Source organism: Centropristis striata, chromosome 20, assembly GCF_030273125.1.
Source record: "Centropristis striata isolate RG_2023a ecotype Rhode Island chromosome 20, C.striata_1.0, whole genome shotgun sequence".
Classification (NCBI taxonomy): Eukaryota; Metazoa; Chordata; class Actinopteri; order Perciformes; family Serranidae; genus Centropristis; species Centropristis striata.
The window spans coordinates 34,506,956-34,534,615 of record NC_081536.1 but is presented as its reverse complement, the minus strand read 5'-3'; the positions used below and the strand labels follow the sequence as shown (position 1 = coordinate 34,534,615).

The following is a 27,660-nucleotide window of genomic DNA, read 5'->3' as shown; positions in this document are numbered from 1 at the left end:
GAGTGATGCAAAACTAAAACAAAGTGGTGCAAAACTACTACAAAGTGATGCAAAACAACAACAAAGTGGTGCAAAACTATTACAAAGTGATGCAAAACCACTAGATGTCAGCCATGCCAATAAACCAGTATAAATAAACCAGTAAACCAGGGACGTAGAGGTGAATGTTGGCAAAGAGCAAGTTATAATCTATCTGCCACTGTATGGAGAGAAAACAAAGTGATGCAAAAATACTACAAAGTGGGGCAAAACTACTAGAAAGTGGTGCAAAACTACTAGAAAGTGGTGCAAAACTATTACAAAGTGATGCAAATCTACTGCAAAGTGATGCAAAATGACTACAAAGTGGTCCAAAACTATTACAAAGTGATGCAAAACTACTACAAAGTGATGCAAAACTACAACAAAGTGATGCAAAAATACTACAAAGTGGGGCAAAACTACTAGATAGTGGTGCAAAACTACCACAAAGTGATGCAAAACTACAACAAAGTGATGCAAAACCACTAGATGTCAGCCATGACAATAAAACAGTATAAATAAACCAATAAACCAGGGACGTACAGGTGAATGTTCGTCCGCTGTATGGAGAGAAAACTAACATTCACAGCACGGCGCTTCACACACAGGTATGGTGCATTCAATAGCGGTGGACATATGAAAACTTAGAGAGAAACCAGTTATTACTGAATGGAACTTAAACATTAACAGCGTGGCTTACTAACAACAACAGATCTCACAGTTTGGACTTTTGACTTCATCTTTGCTTGTGTTATATCAACTCTCATTTGGATAAAAGCGTCTGATAAATGACATTGTAGAATTGTAGACAATTTGTTTATTTTGGCTCTTGCATACCTGCAAAAACACTGAGGGAGTGTATAGTAGTCCACTCTGGTATTTTATATGTTTCTACATTTGTTGTACTGTTGAGTAAAACAAGTTTTATATTTTTTTTATGTTTATCTTATTTAATTTGCTTCACATATTTGCATATGTTAATATAATATTGAACTAATCTCTCGTTTCTAGTATAAAGCAGGCAGTTTGAAAACAATATTTTTAAAAAAATGTGATAATAATCGAGATCGGACCATATGAAAAAAAACACTAGTCTTTTTAACTGAAAGTGACATTTTTGAATCAGCTGATAAAAACTTACTACGTTTGTAAATCCATTTTTCTCTCATTCGTGCAGCTTTTATTGATTATTAACCTCTTTAACTGTGTTGAACTGATTGTGTTTTGCAGGAATGTTCACCTACATGAAGGACTCGCGCTGCCACTGGTTCAGCAGCTGGAAGTGTGACAACTATTCAGAGTTCCAGTTGGTTGGAACCGTATCCTTTATTACAGAAACACAACATGATCACTATCACCAGATTATTGCAGTGTTTAGGGGGTTTGGGTGGTGGACTGTTCTTCTGTCTGTGTGTTTGTCTGCTGCCAAACGTTAGCATGTGGCTAACACACACACACACACACACACACACACACACACACACACACACTGTAGCACTGGTCTATATTTAACCACAGAGCAGAAAGAGATACTTTAATGTGTGTTTTTAGGCTGTAAATGTGCACACTGATCACATATCTCAAACTAAATGTTTCTCAGCACCAGATATAAGATAAAACAGACGTGAAACATTTCTCCAGAACAAGAGCTGCTCAGTGCTTCACACCCACATCACATTACATAACAACCACGTCACAAACGTTAAACAGCTCAGCTGAGGCTTGTAAAAGACGTTTGTGGTCACTTTTTGTATTTCTTTACCAATGGAGCTCCAGTCTGAGAGGTGTGAAGAGATGGAATGTTAAGTAAGGCTTGCCATGTCGCCATGATTAAACCCGTATCATTTTTTATGAGACACAAAGTGATGCAAAACTACAACAAAGTGGTGTAAAACTACAACAAAGTGATGCAAAACTACTACAAAGTGGTGCAAAACGACTACAAAGTGGTGCAAAACTACTACAAAGTGATGCAAAACTACAACAAAGTGATGCAAAACTAAGACAAAATGGTGCAAAACTATTACAAAGTGATGCAAAAAAGCTGCAAAGTGATTCAAATCTACCCGTAAAAAGTTTCTGCTTCAAGGTTCCTGACAACAATAATTCCAGGTGTTTCAGGTTGTAATGTTAACAGGATAAATCCTCCTGGTCCTGGCCACGCAGGAGGAGCTTCTGCACTGGAAACAATATTTCCAGTCTCCAGCGTTACCCAGTGAACTGGTCCGTCTCCAGGCTGAGTGTAGTCTAACCTCTCTGAGACTAAAGACCACATGTTACACCTCAGACAGAGGCACATTTTTCCTCTTCTTGCAGCTTGTTTGAGCAGGAAATGAGCCTATTTTCCCAACACTTACAATAACTGCAGCATGTGTACAGACATTCATTAGAAAGCTGCAGGAGCCGACTGACTGACTGACTCTGTCATTAGCTTTAATATTTATCTCCATTTAAAGCATTTTCAACTTACATAAACACAAAATGACTAGAAAGTGATGCAAAACTATTACATATTGGTGCAAAACTACTGAAAAGTGATGCAAAACTACTACAAAATGATGCTAAACTCCTATAAAGTGATGAAAAACGCATCTTCTTCTCACTGAGCCACACCTAAAGAAAACTGCACATTTCTTGCATCTCACCACTGAAACACCCACAGTCTGCTTAAGGTTCAGTCAAACAATAAGTCTTCAGTTTCCAGTGGCTCCAGGCTGCTGTTATACATACCGGTGATGTTAACTGTTACTTTACTTGTTGATTGGATGCAAACAAGACAAATGAGTTGACTGAAAGTTCCCCAGCAGGTTTATTTAACACATTTCTCTTAAACATTAGTCATGTTTCCTTTAGGGGCTAAAAATGGCCGCTGGGACTCAGGCCACGCCCTCTCTAATGTCTCTTATGTCTCAGGCCACGCCCTCTCTAAAGTCTCAGGCCACGCCCTCTCTAATGTCTCTTATGTCTCAGGCCACGCCCTCTCTAAAGTCTCAGGCCACGCCCTCTCTAAAGTCTCAGGCCACGCCCTTTCTAAAGTCTCAGGCCACGCCCTCTCTATAGTCTCAGGCCACGCCCTCTCTAAAGTCTCAGGCCACGCCCTCTCTAAAGTCTCAGGCCACGCCCTCTCTAAAGTATCAGGCCACGCCCTCTCTATAGTCTCAGGCCACACCCTCTCTATAGTCTCAGGCCACACCCTCTCTAAAGTCTCAGGCCACGCCCTCTCTAAAGTCTCAGGCCACGCCCTCTCTAAAGTATCAGGCCACGCCCTCTCTATAGTCTCAGGCCACACCCTCTCTATAGTCTCAGGCCACACCCTCTCTAAAGTCTCAGGCCACGCCCTCTCTAAAGTATCAGGCCACGCCCTCTCTAAAGTCTCAGGCCACGCCCTCTCTATAGTCTCAGTCCACGCCCTCTCTAGAGTCTCAGCCTCAAGGCTCACTCAGCTTGTCTCCATTAAAAAAAGGCCCCCAGAGGGATTTAGAGACTCCAGAGGTGACATATGTAAACAAACTAGCATGTCTAATTATGCAAAGAGTCTCCGCTGATCATAAACATAGTGATTGTGAATTAACGGCATCACTAACTGTGCACAGAGTGTCTGGTGCTTGTTGTAAACAAACAGAGATCGCTAAGTGAACACCTCCTGTAGCAGCAGCACATACACACTGTACTGCTACAGAGCTAACTGTTAGCCTGTTGGCACATACACACTGTACTGCTACAGAGCTAACTGTTAGCCTGTTAGCACATACACACTGTACTGCTACAGAGCTAACTGTTAGCCTGTTAGCACATACACACTGTACTGCTACAGAGCTAACTGTTAGCCTGTTAGCACATACACACTGTACTGCTACAGAGCTAACTGTTAGCCTGTTAGCACATACACACTGTACTGCTACAGAGCTAACTGTTAGCCTGTTAGCACATACACACATACACACTGTACTGCTACAGAGCTAACTGTTAGCCTGTTAGCACATACACGCTGTACTGCTACAGAGCTAGCTGTTAGCCTGTTAGCACATACACACTGTACTGCTACAGAGCTAACTGTTAGCCTGTTAGCACATACACACTGTACTGCTACAGAGCTAACTGTTAGCCTGTTAGCACATACACACTGTACTGCTACAGAGCTAACTGTTAGCCTGTTAGCACACACTGTACTGCTACAGAGCTAACTGTTAGCCTGTTAGCACATACACACTGTACTGCTACAGAGCTAACTGTTAGCCTGTTAGCACATACACACTGTACTGCTACAGAGCTAACTGTTAGCCTGTTAGCACATACACACTGTACTGCTACAGAGCTAACTGTTAGCCTGTTAGCAATTTGCAGACTGGCCCCTAACATTCCGGCTATTGTCCGGTAGTTGAAACATTCTTTATTCTTACGAGACTTCTGCAGTTTGAGGTTGTGCAGCTCAGCTCTCCTGTTGTTTCTGTTATTTGTAAAATGTACTTTCGCAACTACATGCATGCATGTATGTGTGTGGAGGTCTGTGAAAGTGTGTGTGTATATATATTCAGTATATGTGTGTGTGTGTGTGTGTGTGTGTGTGTGGAGAAGCACTTGAGCCTCATTTACTGGCCAGCTGGGAACTGTCAAAAGGTTATATAACCTAATAGCTGCCTGCTCCTCGCCAGGTTACTGTGTGTGTGTGTGTGTGTGTGTGTGTGTGTGTGTGTGTGTGTGTGTGTGTGTGTGTGTATGTGTGTGTGTGTGTGTGTGTGTGAGGGCAGGAACAGTGAGGAAGGAAAAAAAGTCAGATGGAGAGAGCAAGACAGAGAAAAAAAGGAAGGGTGGGAAATGTGTGTGTTAATGTATGTGGTGTCCAAGTGTGTGTGTGTGTGTGTGTGTGTGTGTGTGTGAGTGTGTGTGTGTGTGTGTGTGTGTGTGTGTGTGTGTGCTCCTGGGTGTTCCACATGTGTGCTGCTGGCATTAGGAGCTAATTTATCATTTATCTCCCTCGTTCCTGTTCAGTCGTCATGGTGCCGTTGCTTCACTACACTGCTAAACTACTACAGGGAGTTACAAAACATCAACAAAGTGATGCAAAACAACAACAAAGTGACACAAAAAACAACAAAGTGGTGCAAAACTACTACAAAGAGATACAAAACAACGAAAAAGTGATCCAAAACAACGGTTAAGTGACTCAAAACAACAAAAAAGTTGTGAAAATCTACTACAAAGAGGTGCAAAACTACTTCAGAAAGGTGCAAAATGACTACAAAGAGATTCAAAACTACTACAGAGATGTGCAAAACAACAACAAAAAGGTGCAAAACAACAAAGAGATACAAAACAGGAACATGCAATATGTATGCATCATTTTTATTTATTTATTGTTTGCACTTAAAAACATACAATTATAAAGAGATAAAAGTACAAGAAACAGATGAAATGTGTAGGAAAGATCAGAGTTCAACCTAAAACTAACTTTACTTCAATTACAGAGATAGATGAAGATTAAAAAAATACAAACAAAATATGATACAAAGGTGATTAGAACATCTGTAGGGATTTATTTAGCTTAAATATTAATATGATAATTATACAAACCTGTGTAAAACAGTCATTTCTGGGTGGGCAAATTAACATATTTATTTTTCCTGTTTATTTACGCCTGTTTTTTATTGTTAAATGCATTTAAATGTATTTCTTCAACCCTTTGAAGCAGAATAAAGTATTATACAGTATTTTTCCAGGACTAGCAGTGCTACCAGAATAAATGCTTCTGTCACATGAACATCAATGTGCAAAAAGTTATAGAACCCTGAAGACAAAGGAACAAATAAAGCAGAAATGTAATTTGACAGAAATATAGTCAAACCACACAAAAACATAAATGAAGTGGTCTTCTTCAACTGAATGTTTTATTTTTAGGTGTTGTGGATCAGGGAAAACAAACAAACAAATAAACACTCTACACTGTATCAATAAAAGATATTTACAAATAAGTTGAGAGGTTTTTCTCAAGAACAGCTCAACGGTGATACACTTCATATCACTTCCTTCACATGTTTTAGTGTTTTAGTGACATTTTACAACTCATTGTTGTTACTTATTTTACTGTCAATAATCAAGTTTTTTGCTGTCAAGGCTTTAACATCTCAACTTGTTTTTTGATTGTTTTTCATTTAACCCTTTGATGTTCAACATAATTTAAAACAAGATGATTTTTTACTCTTGATGATCACATGGTGAATGATCAGCTGTCAGCACTAAATGATGATTATTATTCAGGAAATCAAAGGAATGAGACGGACCTTTCTTCAATTTTAACATAAAGTAAGTGAAGGGTGTTTAGATGGAGTGATAGCAGCAGACAGAGCTCCATCAGGTCTCTGACAGCTGGAGAACAGCTGGAGAACAGCTGGAGAACAGCTGGAGAACAGCTGGAGAACAGCTGGAGAACAGCTCCTCCACCTGTCTGAGTCTCTGGTAGACTCTGACCCCTGAGTCTCTGAGGCAGGACTCAGCCTGGTAGACTCTGACCCCTGAGTCTCTGAGGCAGGACTCAGCCTGGTAGACTCTGACCCCTGAGTCTCTGAGGCAGGACTCAGCCTGGTAGACTCTGACCCCTGAGTCTCTGAGGCAGGACTCAGCCTGGTAGACTCTGACCCCTGAGTCTCTGAGGCAGGACTCAGCCTGGTAGACTCTGACCCCTGAGTCTCTGAGGCAGGACTCAGCCTGGTAGACTCTGACCCCTGAGTCTCTGAGGCAGGACTCAGCCTGGTAGACTCTGACCCCTGAGTCTCTGAGGCAGGACTCAGCCTGGTAGACTCTGAGCCCTGAGTCTCTGAGGCAGGACTCAGCCTGGTAGACTCTGACCCCTGAGTCTCTGAGGCAGGACTCAGCCTGGTAGACTCTGACCCCTGAGTCTCTGAGGCAGGACTCAGCCTGGTAGACTCTGACCCCTGAGTCTCTGAGGCAGGACTCAGCCTGGTAGACTCTGAGCCCTGAGTCTCTGAGGCAGGACTCAGCCTGGTAGACTCTGACCCCTGAGTCTCTGAGGCAGGACTCAGCCTGGTAGACTCTGACCCCTGAGTCTCTGAGGCAGGACTCAGCCTGGTAGACTCTGACCCCTGAGTCTCTGAGGCAGGACTCAGCCTGGTAGACTCTGACCCCTGAGTCTCTGAGGCAGGACTCAGCCTGGTAGACTCTGACCCCTGAGTCTCTGAGGCAGGACTCAGCCTGGTAGACTCTGACCCCTGAGTCTCTGAGGCAGGACTCAGCCTGGTAGACTCTGAGCCCTGAGTCTCTGAGGCAGGACTCAGCCTGGTAGACTCTGACCCCTGAGTCTCTGAGGCAGGACTCAGCCTGGTAGACTCTGACCCCTGAGTCTCTGAGGCAGGACTCAGCCTGGTAGACTCTGACCCCTGAGTCTCTGAGGCAGGACTCAGCCTGGTAGACTCTGACCCCTGAGTCTCTGAGGCAGGACTCAGCCTGGTAGACTCTGAGCCCTGAGTCTCTGAGGCAGGACTCAGCCTGGTAGACTCTGACCCCTGAGTCTCTGAGGCAGGACTCAGCCTGGTAGACTCTGACCCCTGAGTCTCTGAGGCAGGACTCAGCCTGGTAGACTCTGACCCCTGAGTCTCTGAGGCAGGACTCAGCCTGGTAGACTCTGAGTCTGAGTCTCTGGGGCAGGACTCAGCCTGGTAGACTCTGACCCCTGAGTCTCTGAGGCAGGACTCAGCCTGGTAGACTCTGAGTCTGAGTCTCTGGGGCAGGACTCAGCCTGGTAGACTCTGAGCCCAGCATGTAAATGAGCGGAGCCACTAGTTTGCATGCTGCTGATCTGGTCTGGGAGGATCAGAGAGGACCCAGACTGACAGGGAGCAGACTGGAGCTGCTGTCTGGTGGAGACTACACCCACAAACAGGTTTACAGCACATAACAGGTCTCTATTCTCTGAGTTTAGCTGAATATTATTATTATAGGACGTGTGAAAGAGATATTTAGTCTCCATCAAGTGGAGAAATATGAACCAATGAGGCTTCATCAGGCTTTACTGTTACTCTGTGTGTGTGTGTGTGTGTGTGTGTGTGTGTGTGTGTGTGTGTCTGTGTGTGTGTGTGTGTCACCTACCTGTAATCAGTAGTTTTCAGTTCACACACACTCACACACTCAACCTACACACACACACAAACACAATTACACCACATCTGGGCACCACATGTGGCAGCTGGGATCATTTCAGTGTTTGTGTATGTGTGTGTGTGTGTGTGTGTGTGTGTGTGTGTGTGTGTGTGTGTGTGTGTGTGTGTGTGTGTGTCTCCTTAACTTCCTGTGATCAGCTGATGGGTCTGGCCGTCTACAACAGCATCGCTCTGGACATCCACTTCCCCCTCTACTGCTACAGGTCTGTGTGTTATTATTATTATTATTATTATTTGCTTTATTATTATTATTTGCTTTTGTTTTTATTTTATTTAATTTTATCTTATCTTACCTTATTTTATTTTTATTTATTTATTTGCTATTATTTATTAGTCTATTTTTAAATATATTTTATCATGCTTTACTTTTTAATTATTTATTTTGTATTTTCAATTTTTTTATTTGCTTTTGTTTTTATTTTATTTTTATTTATATATATATATATATATATATATATATATATAATATGTATATAATCATGCTTTACTTTCTAATTATTTATCTATTTTTTTCATCCTTTTTTATAGCTTTATTACTTTTTATCATAGTTATTATTATTATTATTATTATTTTATTATTTACTTTTATTTTTGTTTTTCATCTTACCTTACTTTATTTTTTATTTATTTAATCTAATTAATTTCTAACCTGCCTCCAGTGTTTGTGCTTTGTTTATAATGGGATGGAGGGTGTTTGCTTGTTTTTATTATTATTGTTATTATTATCATTATTATTATTATCATCATTATTATTATTTATATTATTATCAGTATTATTATTATTTGCTTTTATTTTAATTTTATTTTACCTTACCTTATTTTATTTTTATGTATTTATTTGCTATTATTTATTAGTCTATTTTTAAATATATATCTTATCATGTTTTACTTTTTAATTACTTATTTATTATTTTTCATCCTTTTTTCTAGCTTTATTACTTTTTATCATAGTTATTATTATTATTATTATTATTATTATTATTATTATTATTATTATTTTATTATTTACTTTTGTTTTTGTTTTTCATCTTACCTTACTTTATTTTTATGTATTTATTTGCTATTATTTATTAGTCTATTTTTAAATATAGATTTTATCATGTTTTACTTTTTAATCACTTATTTATTATTTTCATCTATTTTTATCTAGCTTTATTACTTTATTTTTATGTTTTCCTTGTTTATGTGAAGCACTTCGTGTTTCATTTCTTGTATATGAAAAGTGCTCCACAAATAAAATTAGCAGGCCTGTCACCATAATTACTACACCAACTTATTGTTCCATATATTAAAATGGACACAACAGTTTTATTTCTGGACTCAATAAATTAACTTTTCATGTTTAAAGTGAAGCTGTAAATGTTTAACAGACAACATCAACAGCTGATAATAAACTAAATTTCCTGAGCAGCCATCCAGCTGTTTATAGTCATAATAATAATAAACTGATAGTGTGTGTCTGTGTGTGTCTGTGTCTGTGTGTGTGTGTGTGTGTGTGTCTGTGTGTGTGTGTGTGTCTGTGTCTGCGTGTGTGTGTCTGTGTGTGTATGTGTGTGTGTGTCTGTCTGTCTGTGTGTGTGTGTGTGTGTGTGTGTGTCTGTGTGTGTGTGTCTGTGTGTGTGTGTGTGTGTGTGTGTGTGGTCCTGCAGGAAGCTGCTGACTCCTCCCACTGTCCCCAGTGAGCAGAACGTCCTGGTAGGGATGGCCGTGGCCTCGCTGGACGACCTGCAGCAGATCACACCGGTACGATCTCTGACACGCCACCAGAGGGCGCCACAGGACTCTTTATAACCTCTATGAGACGCCACAGGACTCTTTATAACCTCTATGTGTTGACACAGTCCTTCTGTGTTCTCTGTCTGCCTCCTCTGAGCTGCTGATGAGTTTGAACTTCAGATTTGAGTCTCCAACAGATAAAAACACTCCGTTTGTTCACTTTGACTCAAAGTTTTTACCTCCATGTATTTATTTCTCTGCTACAGTTATTGAAAACATGATCAGACCTCCTTGTTTTCTCCAGTTTATTGTTCATTTTAATGTCTGGTTCAACTAAAGGTTCATTTGTTTTTCAGGTAATTTTGACTTTTTTTCTGGTAACTCTCCTTTTTCTACTTTTTGAGTGTTTAACTCCAGATCCAGAGCTAATTTGCTCACAGAAAAGAGATAAAATAATATCTTATCATTTGCAATTACACGTTTTCTCCTCACTTTTTTCTTGTAATTTTGCCTTTTTTCTGGTAATTCAATTTTTTCTGGTAATTTTGACTTGTTTTTTTCTGGTAATTTAAACTTTTTTCTGTATTTTTTTTTTTTTTTTTACCTTTTTCTGGTATTTTGACTTTTTTTTCTGCTGTTTTTTAAACTTTTTTTCTGGTAATTTTGACTTTTTTTCTGCTATTTGTTTTTAATTTTTTTTCTGGTATTTTTAAAAAAAAAATTCAGCTATTTTTTTTAACATTTTTTCTGGTACTTTTTTAAAAAACTTTTTTTTCTGGTAATTTAGACTTTTTTCTGGTATTTTGACTTTTTTTCTGCTGTTTTTTTAAACTTTTTTTCTGGCAATTTTGACTTTTTTTCTGCTATTTTTTTTTTTACATTTTTTCTGGTATTTTTTTAAAACATTTTTTCTGGTATTTTTTTTAAACATTTTTTCTGGTACTTTTTTAAAAACTACTTAAAACTTTTTCTGGAAATTTAGACTTTTTCTTGTAAATGTGCGTGCAGCCTGCAACCTGCTGCAGAGAACAAAACTAGTTTTTTATTCTCAGTTTTTCTCAAAGACGCTCAGTGAGACAGAATAACTGAGTGTCCTGGTGCAGCAGAACGTCTCCGAGTCACCTGATCCTCCACAAACCTTCAACACTGAAGCTCCACGAGTCTCACACACACTACTACACACTACTACACACCACTACACACCACTACACACTACTACTACACACACAGTGAGGCTAAATCAGGCCTGTGGTGATGTAACAGCAGCTCCAGCTGGTGTCAGAGACTCTGGTTGTGATGCAGCAGAAGCTCCAGCAGGTCACTGTGACTTCTCTAAATGTTTCAAATGAAACCTGAAACACATTGAAGCACATTTATCTACAGTCATGGAAAACGTGATCAGACCACCTTGTTTTCTGCAGTTCCTCAAATCAAATCAAATATCCTTTTTTATTGTCATTATGTAGGCAGCTATACAATGAAATGTAAAGTGGCGCTGCGTAAGGTGCATAGTTAAGACAATCATGACACAAAACAACAAGAGTAAAACATTTAAGAGCTAAACAAGGACAGAAACAAGAACAAAGACATGTGATGCAATAAATAAGTATAAAAAAATAAATAAATGACGACTGAAAATGCTACAAAATCATAGATGAGGTTGATAGTATGTCTCGCACATACCAATAATATTGCACGTCTGTTTTATTGCTCATTTTTTGCACATGGAAAAAAATCATTAGACCTTGTTTTCTTCAGTTTCTGGTTCATTTTAATGTCTGGTTCAACTAAAGGTTCATTTGTTTGGACAAATATAATGAAAACAACAAAAATAGCTGATAAGAGTTTAATTTAAGAGCTCATATCTAGACATTTAACATGGTTTTATTGATGATGCTTTTGGTTATTATCAAGAAAGTTTCCATGACTGTAGATGTAAAAATGACCAAAAAAGACACAAAAAGACACAGATTTACCCCCAAAATGGCAAAATGACCAACAAAAGTTCCAAAATGACCAAAGAATGTGAGGTAAATGTTCCCCAGCAGAGCAGCGTTATATCTAGACATTTAACATGGTTGTATTGATCATAACCAAAATCATCACCAATAAAACCATGTTAAATGTCTAGATATCAGCTCTATAATTAAACTCTCATCAGATATTTTTGTTGTTATCATTATATTTGTCCAAACAAATGAACCTTTAGTTGAACCAGACATTAAAAGAAGGAGAACCTGAATAAAACGATGTGGTCTGTAGATGTAAATGTGCTTCAGTGTGTTCAGGTTTCATCTGAAGCAGTGACAGAAGTCACTGTGACCTGCTGGAGATCAGACTTCATGCAGCGTTTCACTCTTCTTCTTGTTTCATGTGATAAGAAAATCTGCTTCACACCAATACCAACACCAACACCAACACCAACACCAACACCAACACCAACACCAACACTAGCTGAGAATCTGAACCGTCAGCTGATCTGCAGCCTGCAGCTCATATTTCAGCTCTTCTGGTCTGAAAGCTGTTTTTCCTGTAAACAGACTTCAGGCTGAGCTGCTGACGTCTGTTAGAGCAGCTGTTCTCAACCTTGGGGTCGGACCCCAATTGGGGTCGCGAGATGATTTCTGGGGGTCACCAAATCATTTTGGAAGTCAGTTCTGTCTCCACTGTGTTAAAGTGTTCATGTGTTCTAGTCTGTTTGGTCACTTAATGTCTTTTTTTGTCCATTTTGTGTCTTTTTAGGTCATTTTATGTCTTTTTTTGATCATTTTGTGGTCAATTTGTGTCTTTTCTGGTCATTTTGTTTCCTTTTTTTGGTCATTCTGTGTCTTTTTTTAGTCATTTTGTGTCTTTTTTTGGTCTTCTTGTGTCTTTTTTGGTCAATTTGTGTCTTTTTTTGGTCATTTTGTGTCTTTTTGGGGTCATTTTTGTCATTTTTGATCATTTTGTGGTCAATTTGTGTCTTTTTAGGTCATTTTGTTTCTTTTTTGGGTGATCTGAACTGTGCGTGTGAGATTGTGTTCAGTGAGTGGGGGTCACGGACAACATGCCTGTTAAATTGGGGGTCGCGACTCAAAAAGGTTGAGAACTACTGTGTTAGACGATATCATCATCAACTAGATCTGAGTTTAATCATGCAGACACTGTGAGGCTCACTCTTTAAAATAAAAAACATAAATGCATTTTTCTTAATAAAATGTCCGAGTAGTAACTGAAAATAATTGCACATGAGAAGTAACATTGCACATGGTTTTGCATTTTTGTAAACAGTGGTGAGACGTGAAATAAACGGCAGAACGCAGCAGAAACTCTGGCTGCATGTTTTGCATGTTTTTTTAATATTTATTGGATTATTTTGTAAGTGCATTAATATTCTACAGGTTGAATAAGAAGTTGTGGTTCATGCATGTGTTGATGGTCCCCTTTCTGATCCTGTGTGTGTGTGTGTGTGTGTGTGTGTGTGTGTGTGTGTGTGTGTGTGTGTGTGTGTGTGTGTGTGTGTGTGTGTGTAGGAGCTGGCTCACGGTTTGTCGGAGCTGCTGAGCTATGAGGGAAACGTGGAGGAGGACTTCTACCTCACCTTCCAGGTAAGAGACTCAGAGACTCACCTGGAGGAGGTTATGGGGAACTAGCAGGCTTTGGTAGCCTAGCAACCAGGGCCAGGTGGCAGCCAGCAGCCAATCAGAGCAGAGCAATCAACTGAAATCAACTGCTCCTGTGAAGCCACTGACAGAGAGAGAAAAACAGTAAAACTTTCCCCTCGAACAGAAAGCATTTTAGTCCAAACTGTAGCTCCGATCAGTGATCCGACTTCACTTTGAGCATCCTCAGTTCTTCACTTTGAGCATCCTCAGTTCTTCACTTTGAGCATCCTCAGTTCTTCACTTTGAGCATCCTCAGTTCTTCACTTTGAGCATCCTCAGTTCTTCACTTTGAGCATCCTCAGTTCTTCACTTTGAGCATCCTCAGTTCTTCACTTTGAGCATCCTCAGTTCTTCCTGAACGTCTACATATGTGTTTTATGAAGAAAAACGAAGAAATAGTTTTTTTACAGCCTTCAGAAGAAACTGGTAGCTCTGCTTTCCTCCAGAAATGTTCCCTCCTTTTTCCCATGGAGGTCTATGAGGCTGTGGGTGGTGTTGGTGGATCATCTGTGGTCCTACGCCCAAACTAGAACTCTGACAGCTTTACCACACCAATGTGAGGGAGAAGACACATTTTACTACGTTTATATCTATAAATTATTTCTGTAGAGTGGTATCTGCGGCCTCGAGCGCTGTTTACAAATGTATTTATTCTTTAAATTTTCTCTCCCTCTTCACTCTAGCGATGAAATTATGAAAAAAAGACAATTAGACTGTCAAAAAGAGACATAAAATTATCAAAATGACAAAAAAATGACCAGAAGTGACAAAATTATCAAATAAGACACAAAATTACCAAAAAAGGACACAAAATGGCCAAAAAGGCATAAAATGACACGAAGAAACACTTAGAATGACCAAAAACACACAAAAGACCAAAGTACCTAACAAATGAAAGAAACTGATCAAAAGAGACACAAAATGACCAATAAGAGACAAAAAATACATTAAATTACCCCCAAAAATTATCATAAAATTATCTAAAAAAAGGGCACGAAATGACCAAATTTATTTTTAGTCAAATGTTTCTCTCCCTCACCACTCTAGCGATGATGTCATCCACTCTAGCCTCTCCATAGGGTTACATTGGGGGGATTTTTGGCGTGTTTTGCAAATAATTTGAAAACCGTTTGGTGAAACCCTTAGAAAAGTCACAGCACACTGGTCATGGCCGAGTCGGTCCATTTGATACCTTTTTAGTGTTTGTGAGACCAAAACTCTGGGAGGAGTAGTCGACCGAAAAAAACACGGAAGAATAAAATCTGGGATTAAACCTGTTGAATAGAATATAGAGGCTCTTTCCAGCACAATCAACAAATAATTAGAAGTGAGCAGAAGAAAGAGTTTCTCAGCGTTTGGGTTTATGTTTTAGTGTCCCGGCTGTTAAGATGTGAAGGAGATGTGAGCTGTATAATCTGACGTGTTGACAGGCGGCTGTGACTCTGTCGCTGATCTGTGACTTTAATAAAGATAATTTAGGAACAGAGAGAAGAACATCCCTCTGATGTCATACAGTCAATCAGTCAGAGATATAATAAGGTTTATCAGCACTAACAATCTCAAATATTTCTCATGCTCTCACAGAATAATAATAAGATGAAATAACCAGGATTTGGGCGAGGTATCAGAACCTATTTGGGGGGTTTTAATACTGTAATTCTTGATTTAAAGCATCATTTTGCCAATTTTAGACTGTTTTATTGTAGCCCAGTTTTACATGACTGCTTCTTTTTGACAAGAATTAATATTTCTGCACTGTAACAAATTGCTGTGTATTTACAGTTGATTTACAACAGTATCCTACTATATTTTATAACAATTGTAAAATAAATACTGTTAAATATTCATCCCTCACATGTAAATTAACTGTTAAATCGGTCAATAAACAATAGATAAGTGTAATTTAACAGCATTAAACTGTATTATACTGTTTGATAAATTATGATAAATGCCCTGTAAAATAAGCACAACACCTACAGTTATGAGGTTATATATTTTAATCCAAAATACGATAATATGCTGTTAAAATAAAGTATAGTATATGGAGTGTAAAATAACAGTTATATATACTGGCAGTATTTTACTGTTATTTTACAGTCTGCTTCTTTTTGTTGAATTGAAGAAATGGTTTAGTAGTTAAATATGTTTATAATTCTCAGATTATAACTGATTCTTCAGTTTCTTGTTCATTTTAATGTCTGGTTCAACTAAAGGTTCATTTGTTTGGACAAATATAATGATAACAACAAAAATATCTGATAAGAGTTTAATTTAAGAGCTGATATCTAGACACTTAACATGGTTTTATTGATAATGATTTTGGTTATTATCAAGAATGTTTCCATGACTGTAGATGTAAAAATTACCAAAAAAGACAAAATGACAAAAATACATGAAAAAATGACAAAAAAAGACACAAAATAAAAAAAAATAGATGTAAAAATGAACAAAAAAGGATATACAATTAACAAAATAAAAACAAATTGACCAAAATAGATGCAAAAATGACCAAAAAAGATACAAAATTAACTAAATAGAAACAAATTAACCAAAATAGATGTAAAAATGATCAAAAAAGGATACAAAAATACCCCACAAAAGACACAAAATGACCAAATAATCTGAGGTAAATGTTCCCCAGCAGAGCAGCGTCGGAGTTGGAGCTTTGATTGATAATAACTAAAATCATTATCAATAAAATCATGGAAAATGTCTGAAGTATGCAATGAAGAAAACAAGGATTGGTCTAATCATTTTTCCATGACTGTATATCAAAAAACTTCACATTAATTACATAAAAGATGCAGATTTTCCCAAAACAATAGCAGCTTCTACCAAGAATGTCTCATTTATTTGTCTGATATTTTAGTTCTGCTGCACCTTAAATATTGTTCTTATTGCTCATTTTATTTTATTGATAGAAAATAAAGTTCCTCTGATGACTGATTGGCACGAGAACAAGCAATCTGTGAACTTCTTTACAACTCAAAAAGTCACTTTATTCTCCACTTTTCCTCTGTTTTCCTGTTCCTCAGACTCTAGCCGAGTGTTTTAGCTCCACTTTATTTCCTGCAGGTTGAGTTTACGGCAAACAAAGTCCACAACATGTTCTTATCGGTCCTGGTTTGATATCTGAGCTGATTATCAGATCACCAGTTTACAGGAATCTGAGCAGCAACAACATCTTCTTCCTGCCACTAAAAGCTTGATAACCATCAGTATAAAACAGAGACTGAGCTGCTCAGAGATCCTGTTAAACACCAGATCATGACATCAGCGTGAGTCATGAGTCGCCGTAGTAACAGATACAACAGAAGCTTTATGGTGCAGCAGCTTCTATATGAAGCAGAACGTATGTGAGAGAAACACTGTGTGAGGTGTTATTTTAACCCTCGGTGTGATCTGCTCACAGTCCCATGAACCTGCTGACCTGCACCACTCTGTTGGTACACCAGAGACTCTCTGACTGGATTTATACACCTCTATTTACAGTTAAACCACAAGTTTACATACACTATATAAAAAGACACATATGCTTTTTTTCTCACTGTCTGACATGAAATCAGACAACCACTTTTCCTGTTTTAGGTCCGTTAGGATTACCAAAATTATTTATATTTACTAAATGCCAAAATAATGAGAGAAGGATTTTTTCAGACAATTTTGTATTACTTTCTTCAAAGTCAGAAGTTTACATACACTAACATTATTATGCCTTGAAACTATTTGGGAAAGCCCAGATGATGATGTCATGTCTTTGGAAGCTTCTGATTGGTTCATTGACAACATTTGAGTTAATTAGAGACACACCTGTGGATGTATTTTAAGGCACACCTGAAACACACTCCTTCTTTGTGTAACATCATGGGAAAGTCAAAAGAAATCAACAAAAATATCAGGAAGAGAATTGTGGACTTGCACAAGTCTGGTTCATCCTTGGGTGATATTTCCAGATGCCTGAAGGTTCCACATTCATCTGTTCTAATAATTATAGCCAAGTATGAACACCATGGGAATGTCCAGCCATCATAGCGCTCAGGAAGGAGACGGGTTCTGTGTCCCAGAGATGAACGTGCTTTGGTCCAAAATGTGCATATCAACCCAAGAACAAAAGCAAAAGACCTTGTGAAGATGCTGGCTGAAGCTGGTAAGAAAGACCTTGTGAAGATGCTGGCTGAAGCTGGTAAGAAAGACCTTGTGAAGATGCTGGCTGAAGCTGGTAAGAAAGACCTTGTGAGGATGCTGGCTGAAGCTGGTAAGAAAGACCTTGTGAAGATGCTGGCTGAAGCTGGTAAAAGTGTGTCATTATCCAGTGAAACGAGTCCTGAGACATGGACTGAAAGGCCACTCTGCCAGGAAGAAGACATTACTCCAAAAGAAACATAAAACAGACAGAGGGTCACGGGCCAGAGTCAACATTTCTTTTGACATTTTCTAGTTTTCAAAGTGTCCTTTAGTAACAAACTGAACCCCATTAGACCTTTTTCACAGTAAACACTCTAGAGAAGCTCAGGTGTAAATTATACCATTATAAATAGTTCCATTGTTCCATTAAGAGCCCTGGAAGTGTCTCACCTCATGCAATATTAACGCACCTTAATGCTTTTCAACCTTTCTGCTGTTAAAAGGATTGTTGCTGCTGCAGGTGATGATTCTGCTGCTGCACCATGAAAAAGGCTTCACACCGTCTTTATAAAATATGTGACAGGTTTCTGTGTGTTTTCTGTGTGTTCAGGTGCTCCAGGAGGAAATGGGCGTGGTCAAATCCCACAACCTGAAGCCCGGAGGAGACAAAATTCCTGTCACCAAGCAGAACAGGAAGGGTGAGAGGGTTAAATCACTTCAGAACCAGCTGCAGGAATCACTGAATAAAGGCTTAAAAGACTTTAACACAAAACACAAAATCACGAAAAAAAGACAAAAAATTACTAGTTAAGTTATTATTTTAAGTGTTCAACATGCTTATTTCTAGATTTAATCATCTTAATTTAAGAAATCACAAAATGACCAATAAAGACACAAAATGACTAAAAAAAAGACACAAAATGACCAAAAAAGACACAAAATGACTAAAAAAGACACAAAATCACGAAAAAAAGACAAAAAATTACTAGTCAAGTTATTATTTTAAGTGTTCAACATGCTTATTTCTAGATTTAATAATCTTAATGTAATAAATCTTGTCAAGGTAAATTATCTGTCCATGCAGCAAGATCATTTCCCTCAGATTTACTGTTTGATCTGTTTTTTTCTTCTTTTAGAAACACCTTTTTGCAGTGTTCATTGGTTTCAGGCGAGCTGGCTCAGCTCAGAAAAGCTCCTTTGTTCTTTCTTTCAGAGCTGAAAACGTCAACTTTATTTCCTCTTATGAAGCTCTTTTTCCATGGAGCAGCTCAGCCAGCAGTGAGTTAGTCATGGAATATTCTAATGTTGCTGCTGTGTTTCTCTCCACAGAGTACGTCCAGCTCTACATTGACTTCCTGCTCAATAAATCCATTTATAAGCAGTTTGCTGCCTTCTACCACGGCTTCCACAGCGTCTGTGCGTCTGACGCTCTCATGGTGAGTCCAACCTCCGTTTGTGTTTGTTGCACAAATATAACATGCAAACTTTACATCAGACTGTCAACAGTTTCTATTATTGCAGCCAATACAGATGTTATTAGTCTTTTAAGACAAATGCTGCAGGCTGCAACCAGTTCAGTGGAAGTTAACGGCAAGCAAGTCGACCCTGAGTTGAGAAAATTGATTGTGCTTGTAAGAGCTACTATGTGCTCTTGGGTTTTGGTCCCACAAACACTAAAAAGGTATCAAATGGACCAGCTCGCCTGTCAACACGTCAGATTATACAGCTCACATCTCCTTCACATCTTAACAGCCGGGACACTAAAACATAAATCCAAACTCTGAGAAAGTCTTTCTTCTGCTCACTTCTAATTATTTGTTGATTGTGCTGGAAAGAGCCTCTGTATTCTATTCAACAGGTTTAATCCCAGATTTTATTCTTCCGTGTTTTTTTAGGTCGACTACTCCTCCCAGAGTTTTTGTCTCACAAACACTAACAAGGTATCAAATGGACCGACTCGGCCATGACCAGTGTGCTGTGACTTTTCTAAGGGTTTCACCAAACAGTTTTCAAATTATTCTGCCAAAACACGTCATAAAATCCCCCCAATGTTACCCTATGGAGAGGCTAGAGTGATGACATCATCGCTAGAGTGGTGAGGGCGAGAAAAATGTCAAAAAATTAATTTGTAAACTTTGCTCGAGGGGATAAAACTTGCAGTGCTGACAAAACTTTGGTAATTGTTTTTATGCGTTTTTGTTGGTTCCAGCTTTTTTCGTGACTCCGACTTTTTTTCCTCATTTCGACTTTTTTGTTTCATTTTTACTTTATTTCTCGTTTTGACTTTTTTGTCGTGACTTTGACTTTTTTTCTCATTTTGACTTTTTCTTATTTTTCCTTTTTTGTGACTTTGGCTTTTTTTCCTCATTTTGACTTTTTTTGTAACTTCGACTTATTTTTCTCTTTGATTTTTTTTTCTTCTCATTTTGACTTTTTTTCTCATTTTGCCTTTTTTTGTAACTTTGACTTTTGACGCATCCACAGCCTTGTGGACCGCTCCGGTAAAATCGCTCAAAAAGAAGATGTGAAGTGTCACAGGAGCAGCTGATTGCAGCTGATTACTAGAGATGATAAACTGTAAACTCCTCGACAGTGTTAATAGTGTATGACCGAGAGTCAACAGTGATTTAGACATTTTCTAATTCACTTTCTAGTGTTTAATGTTCAAATGCAGATAATTCTGATATTCTACCAAATGCAAAGACAACAACAGAAGATACTGATGAACAAAAAGGTGAAAGCCCAAAGTTACATAACAGCAGAGAGAGAAGGAATGATAATACCTGAGAGTGTCTGGATGCACGTCTGGACTTGCTGAAGTCTTCTTCATTCTCAGTGTTCACTTATTCACATAATATTCTCATAATAAAAGTGTGTCAGAAGCAGAAGTTACCAAACATTAACTTCAAATAACTACTTCTAGTTAACAAGATGTTTTACACATCATTTCCTTAAAGATACAGATAACCTTTAATAAATATCTGTATTAAAAAAATAAAATAATAATAATTATATATATATATATAATTATTATTTTGTTTTACTTTGATATGACGGTAATATTTTTTACTGTTTTTAAAAAATATATGTATGTTTTTACATTCAATAAAACAGAAAGTTGACTTTATTTTACATTCGAAAATACATGTTTTTATTTATATATTTTTTTTATTTTTACATAGAATTCACTGTAATGTAACATTCAAGACCATTAACCAGTTGAATAATACTGTAATATATATATATATATATATATATATATATATATGGTTAATATTTGTAATACAGTTGTAATACAGTAAAGTAATCTTATCTTTTTATGCCATTGTTTTAGGCATAAGACACTCTGTAAAATATCTAGAAAATATAATAATGCAATACATTTCTGGAAAATAACGTTTTTTAACTATATACATGAGATAATGACAACAAAAATACTAATAAATAATACTAATAAATAATAATAGATTGGTGAATACTTATACACTTATTCTCATAATAATTCAGTTTAATGGGATCTGACTCACCAGCAGCATCACAACCAGCAGGAACTTTCTCTGGTTTATCATGACAATCAGGTGACGATTACTGACGTATTTAGGACACAAAAAGGCTTAAAAATAGAGATTCTCAGTCCGCCAGACAGAGCCTCTAGACCATGGGTCTCAAACTGGTGGCCTGCGGGCCAATTGTGGCCCTCGTGACGATATTTTGTGGCCCCCACCTTGATATGAAAGTTTAATGTGAGTTTTATATGAATGGCACTTTACCATGTTGTGGTGGAAGGTCCCTTTAATTACTGTTTTGGTCATTTTGTGTCTTTTTAAATAATTTTGTCCTTTAATAATTTTGTGTCTTTTTTGGTAATTTTGTGTCTTTTTTGGTAATTTTTTGTCTTTTTTGGTAATTCTGTGTCTTCTTTTGGTCATTTTGTGTCTTTTTTAAGTCATTTAGTTTTTTTTCTGTCATTTTATGTCTTTTTGGACATTTTCTGTCTTCTTTTGGTAATTGTAAATATTTTTTTCAAATATTTTTTTGGTAAAAAGTATAAATATAATAATAAATAAATTATTTAGAAAAGACACAAAATGACCAAAAAAAGATTCAAAATTACTAAGAAAGACACAAAATTATTTAGAAAATACACATAATTATTTAGAAAAGACACAAAATTATTAAAAAAAACAGTAATTAAAGGGACCTTCCACACACAACACGGTAAAGTGCCATTCATATAAAACTCACATTAAACTTTCATATCAAGGTGGAGGCCACAAAATATCGTCACGAGGGCCACAATTGGCCCGCGGGCCGCCAGTTTGAGACCCCTGCTGTAAATGTCAGAGTGTGTCAGTGGTCTGAGAGTTTGTGTGATTCAGACTGGACCAGATCCAGACTGGACCAGATTCAGACTGGATCAGATTCAGACAGGACCAGATTCAGACTGGACCAGATCCAGACTGGACCAGATTCAGACTGGACCAGATTCAGACAGAAACAGATCCAGACTGGACCAGATTCAGACTGGATCAGATTCAGACAGGACCAGATTCAGACTGGACCAGATTCAGACAGAAACAGATCCAGACTGGACCAGATTCAGACAGAAACAGATTCAGACTGGAACAGATCCAGACTGGACCAGATTCAGACTGGACCAGATCCAGACTGGACCAGATCCAGACTGGACCAGATTCAGACTGGACCAGATCCAGACTGGATCAGATTCAGACAGGACCAGATTCAGACTGGACCAGATCCAGACTGGACCAGATTCAACCTGGACCAGATCCAGACTGGACCAGATTCAACCTGGACCAGATTCAGACTGGACCAGATCCAGACTGGATCAGATCCAGACTGGATCAGATTCAGACAGGACCAGATTCAGACTGGACCAGATCCAGACTGGACCAGATTCAGACTGGACCAGATTCAGACTGGACCAGATCCAGACTGGACCAGATTCAGACAGAAACAGATCCAGACTGGACCAGATTCAACCAGAACCAGATCCAGACTGGACCAGATTCAACCTGGACCAGATTCAGACTGGACCAGATCCAGACTGGACCAGATTCAGACTGGACCAGATCCAGACTGGACCAGATCCAGACTGGACCAGATTCAACCTGGACCAGATTCAGACAGAAACAGATCCAGACTGGACCAGATTCAGACTGGACCAGATCCAGACTGGATCAGATTCAGACAGGACCAGATTCAGACTGGACCAGATTCAGACAGGACCAGATTCAGACTGGACCAGATCCAGACTGGACCAGATTCAACCTGGACCAGATTCAGACTGGACCAGATTCATACTGGACCAGATTCAGACTGGACCAGATCCTCTGGCTGCTCTCTGGATGTTTCCAGGAACAACATCTGGACCAGCTGTGATGTCACAGATCTCTTCTAGTGAAGCAACACGTTGAGTTTTAGGGAAGTTATCGAAGGGTTAATGTGTCCTTATATGGAGTTCCTGTTTGTCTTCCTGCTGATCAAATGTTAGCTCGGCCTGATAGATCACCAGCTGCTGCTCCTCGTCAACTATGGCCACATATATATATATATATATATGTATATATATATATATATATAAAGGCAAAAAAATATTAAAAAAAGGTTGAAAAAAAAGTATATTATTTTAATAAAATTATAATTTTTTTATAATAATTTTTGCCTTTTAAAGAATAATTAAATAAATTATAAATAATAAAATAGTAATATTTATATATATATTTGTATGTAATTTATTTATATAAAAAGGCAAAAAATATTTAAAAAAGGTTGAAAAAATGTAAATAAATAAATTATAAATAATAAAATAGTAATATTTGTATTTATTTATATTAGTAATATTTATATTTTAGTAATATCTTTTTAACTTTGAACTTAAACTTTCACACCTTTCTGTTGTTTCTATCTGATGGTTCAGTCACGTACACACTGACGACTCAGGATGTGGTGCGGTCATGGGTGTGTGTGTGGTTTGCTGTCTGTGTGTGTGTGTGTGTGTGTGTGTGTTTGTGTGTGTGTGTGTCTGTCTGTCTGTGTGTGTGTGTGTGTGTGTTAGTGTGTGTGTGTGTGTGTCTGTCTGTCTGTGTGTGTGTGTGTGTGTGTGTGTTTGTGTGTGTGTCTGTCTGTCTGTGTGTGTTAGTGTGTGTGTGTGTGTGTGTGTGTGTCCATATTTAATAATATAATGTATGAGCTCTGCAGCTCTCTGTTTGTTCTGCAGGTTGTTTGTGTTTTATTCTATCGTGCGTCTCACATTTATTATTAATATTTAATAACGTTCCAGTCATCAGAGTCTCTCTGTGGTTTTATAGAGAATCTCTCATATAATCTCTGACTCTGTCACACATTCTGTCTCTTCCTGTCAGTATTAATCAGCTTCCTGTTTCCTCTCTGACTGGCTGTTGCTGTTTTTTTTTTTTAATCTTTCCCTTCATTGAATAAGAGGAAATGATGATTTCAGCTGCTGTGACTTTCACTAGAAATTACTGAGAACAGCTGGTGGAAGGAGGTCAGGAGGTCAAACCAACACACACACACACACACACACACACACAGCTGGTTTAATTAATTTAAACAACATTTCACTATTGTTGTTGCATTATTACTCCAGGTTGCATTATATCTTCTTCTTTTTTTTTTACTTTGTGTCACTGTTGCAGTAAAAAGTGTGTCAGAAGCAGAAGTTACCAAACATTAACTTCAAATAACTACTTTTAGTTAACAACATGTTTTACACATCATTTCCTTAAAGATACAGATAACCTTTGATAAAGATCTGTATTAAAAATTATATATATATATATATATATATATATGTATGTATATTATTATTTTGTTTTACTTTGATATGACGGTAATACTTTTTTACTGTTTTTAAAAATATATGTATGGTTTTTTTTTTTACATTCAATGAAACAGAAAGTTGACTTTATTTTACATTAAAAACATACATGTTTTTACTTTATTTTTTTTATTTTTTACATAGAATTCACTGTAATTTAACATTCAAGACCATTAACCAGTTGATATACGGTTAATATTTGTAATAAAGTCATAATATAGTAAAGTAATTTTACTATTACATTGTTTTAGGCATAAGACACTCTGTAAAATATCTAGAAAATAAAACAATGCAATACATTTCTGGAAAATACCGTTTTTTCAACTATATACATGAGATAATGACAACAAAAATACTAATAAATAATAATAATAAATAATAATAGATTGGTGAATACTTGTCTTGTGACATGTTCACTATTATAAAGTCATTTTAAGTGAAACCGAACATTAAATCATCATTATTTATATGGAATTCTGTCACTAATGTGTTTAGTGTGTGTGCGTGTGTGTGTGTGTGTGTATGTGTGTGTGTGTGTGTGTGTGTATTGTGTGTGTGTATATTGTGTATTGTGTGTGTGTGTAGCTGCTGCGTCCTGAGGAGGTGGAGATGTTGGTTTGTGGATCTCCTGAACTGGACATGATGGCTCTGCAGAAAGCTGCTCAGTACGAAGGATTCAGCAAGACGGACACCACCGTACGGTACGACACGCTAACAAATACACAAACAATAAATAATACATAAATAAATAAATGAAGAACGCTGAACGAGATTCAAAGTGGCAAATTAGCAAGAAAAAAGTTGCAAATCGGCAACCAAAAAGTGTCAAATTAGCAAGAAAAAAGTGGCAAATTAGCAAGGAAAAAGTGGCAAATTAGCAAGAAAAAAGTGGCAAATTAGCAAGGAAAAAGTGGCAAATTAGCAAGAAAAAAGTGGCAAATCCGCAACCAAAAAGTGGCAAATTAGCACGAAAAAAGTTGCAAATTAGCAACCAAAAAGTGGCAAATTAGCAAGAAAAAAAGTGGCAAATTAGCAACCAAAAAGTGGCAAATTAGCAAGAAAAAAGTGTCAAATTAGCAACCAAAAAGTGGCAAATTAGCAAGAAAAAAGTGGCAAATGAGCAACCAAAAAGTGGCAAATTAGCAAGAAAAAAGTGTCAAATTAGCAACCAAAAAGTGGCAAATTAGCAAGAAAAAAGTGGCAAATGAGCAACCAAAAAGTGGCAAATTAGCAAGAAAAAAGTGTCAAATTTGCAACCAAAAAGTGGCAAATTAGCAAGAAAAAGTGTCAAATTAGCAACCAAAAAGTGGCAAATTAGCAAGAAAAAAGTGGCAAATGAGCAACCAAAAAGTGGCAAATTAGCACGAAAAAAGTGGCAAATTAGCAACCAAAAAGTGTCAAATTAGCAAGAAAATAAGTGTCAAATTAGCAACCAAAAAGTAGCAAATTAGCAAGAAAAAAGTAGCAGATTTACGAGATTTGAAGTGGCAAATCTGCGAGAAAAAAGTTGCATATCTACAAAATTTAAAATGGCAAATTTGTGAGAAAATAAAATAAAAAATACGGACCAGGGGAGGGGGGTAATATTTCAAGAAAAAAGTCACAGATTCATGGGAAAAAAGTGGCCAGTCTACAAGAAAAAAAGTTGCACATTTACAAGATTTAAAGTGCCAAATCTTCGAGAAAAAAGTCGCAGATTTATGAGAGAATAGTGACAAATCTACCAGAAAAAACGCTTCAGCAGGAAACTGTTGACACATTCTGCATCAGTCTAATGACTCAAACCACCAACCTCCTCCACCTTCCTTTAAATAGATTCTCAGAGAAGTTTGATCAACTTTTTCTCCTGAACTGGCCTCTGACCTCTGGCTGACTGTGTGTATGTGTTATAATGATAATGTTAATAACTTTATTTCTATAGCAACCCAGAAAAAAATACATGAAATGACTAAAAAATATGTAAAAAGGCCAAAATATACATAAACTTACTAAAAAAGACACAAAATGAAAAAACACATACAATGACAAAATAAAAGACACAAAATGACAATAATAATAATAATAATAATATTAATAATAATTATTTCTGTAGCACCTTTTAAAAACAGCAGTTTACAAAGTGCTTGGACAGAGATGTTGATCACCTTTTTCTCCTGAACTGGCTGACCTCTGACCTCTGTGTGCCGGGGTTATGATTAATAACACATTTTTTTTTTTTGGCCAATAGGAAGAATCAGATCAAAGTTTCAGCTCCTCAGTGTCTCTTTACTGAAACAGTGTTGAGAGCTGTGTGTGTGTGTGTGTGTGTGTGTGTGTGTGTGTGTGTGTGTGTGTGTGTGTGTAAGTTTTGCAGTGTGTTAAAGCTGCAGCAGAGCATTCATTATAAAAAGAAATAACACACACACACACACACACACACACTGTTGTCCTCCAGTCCTTTTGTTTCCAGTCGAAGAGAAAAACGAGCCAAAACTCATCAGACAAAGATAAAATAACAACCTGTCTGTCTCTCTGTCTGTCTGTCTGTCTGTCTGTCTGTCTGTCTGTCTGTCTGTCTCTCTGTCTGCCTGTCTGTCTACCTGTCTGTCTGTCTGTCTGTCTGTCTGTCTGCCTGTCTGTCTGCCTGTCTCCAGGTGTTTCTGGGACGTGGTCCTGTCTTTCCCTCTGGAGCTCCAGAAGAAGTTTCTCCACTTTGCGACAGGAAGTGACCGTGTCCCGGTGGGGGGGATGGCCCACCTCAACTTCAAGATCTCCAAGATCGACGTTCCCACCGACTGGTACTTTCACAGAGCAGAACCTGGGAGAACCTGGGAGAACCTTAGGAGAACCTGGGAGAACCTTAGTAGAACCTGAGAGAACCTTAGGAGAACCTTAGGAGATTATTTCAGAACGGGGTTATCTGAGGTCTTGAGTTCTTCAGCTCGGACCACAAACACCTCAATGCATCTAAAGTTCAGTTTGTACGACGGCCAATTAGGGCCAAGGATGAAAAGATCCAGATCCAGGGAGGGGGGGGGGGGGGGGGGGTATTTAGAGGAAAAAGTTGCACATTTACAAGATTAAAGTGGAAAATCTTCGAGTTTCAAAGTGGCAAATCAGCAAGAAAAAAGTTGCAGATTTA

General features: G+C 37.8%; 1 protein-coding gene across 1 annotated transcript in view; it reads left to right on the top strand.

Annotated features, from left to right (window-relative positions):
• hectd2 (HECT domain containing 2) overlaps positions 1-27,660 on the top strand; it is a 59,798-nt gene that overhangs the window by 29,575 nt on the left and 2,563 nt on the right. The window contains exons 13-20 of the mRNA XM_059359896.1: positions 1,252-1,340; positions 8,331-8,395; positions 9,842-9,935; positions 13,421-13,495; positions 18,288-18,375; positions 19,007-19,113; positions 25,125-25,240; positions 27,173-27,316. Coding sequence (XP_059215879.1) covers positions 1,252-1,340; positions 8,331-8,395; positions 9,842-9,935; positions 13,421-13,495; positions 18,288-18,375; positions 19,007-19,113; positions 25,125-25,240; positions 27,173-27,316 — 778 coding nt within the window. The remainder of the gene's footprint in view (positions 1-1,251; positions 1,341-8,330; positions 8,396-9,841; positions 9,936-13,420; positions 13,496-18,287; positions 18,376-19,006; positions 19,114-25,124; positions 25,241-27,172; positions 27,317-27,660) is intronic.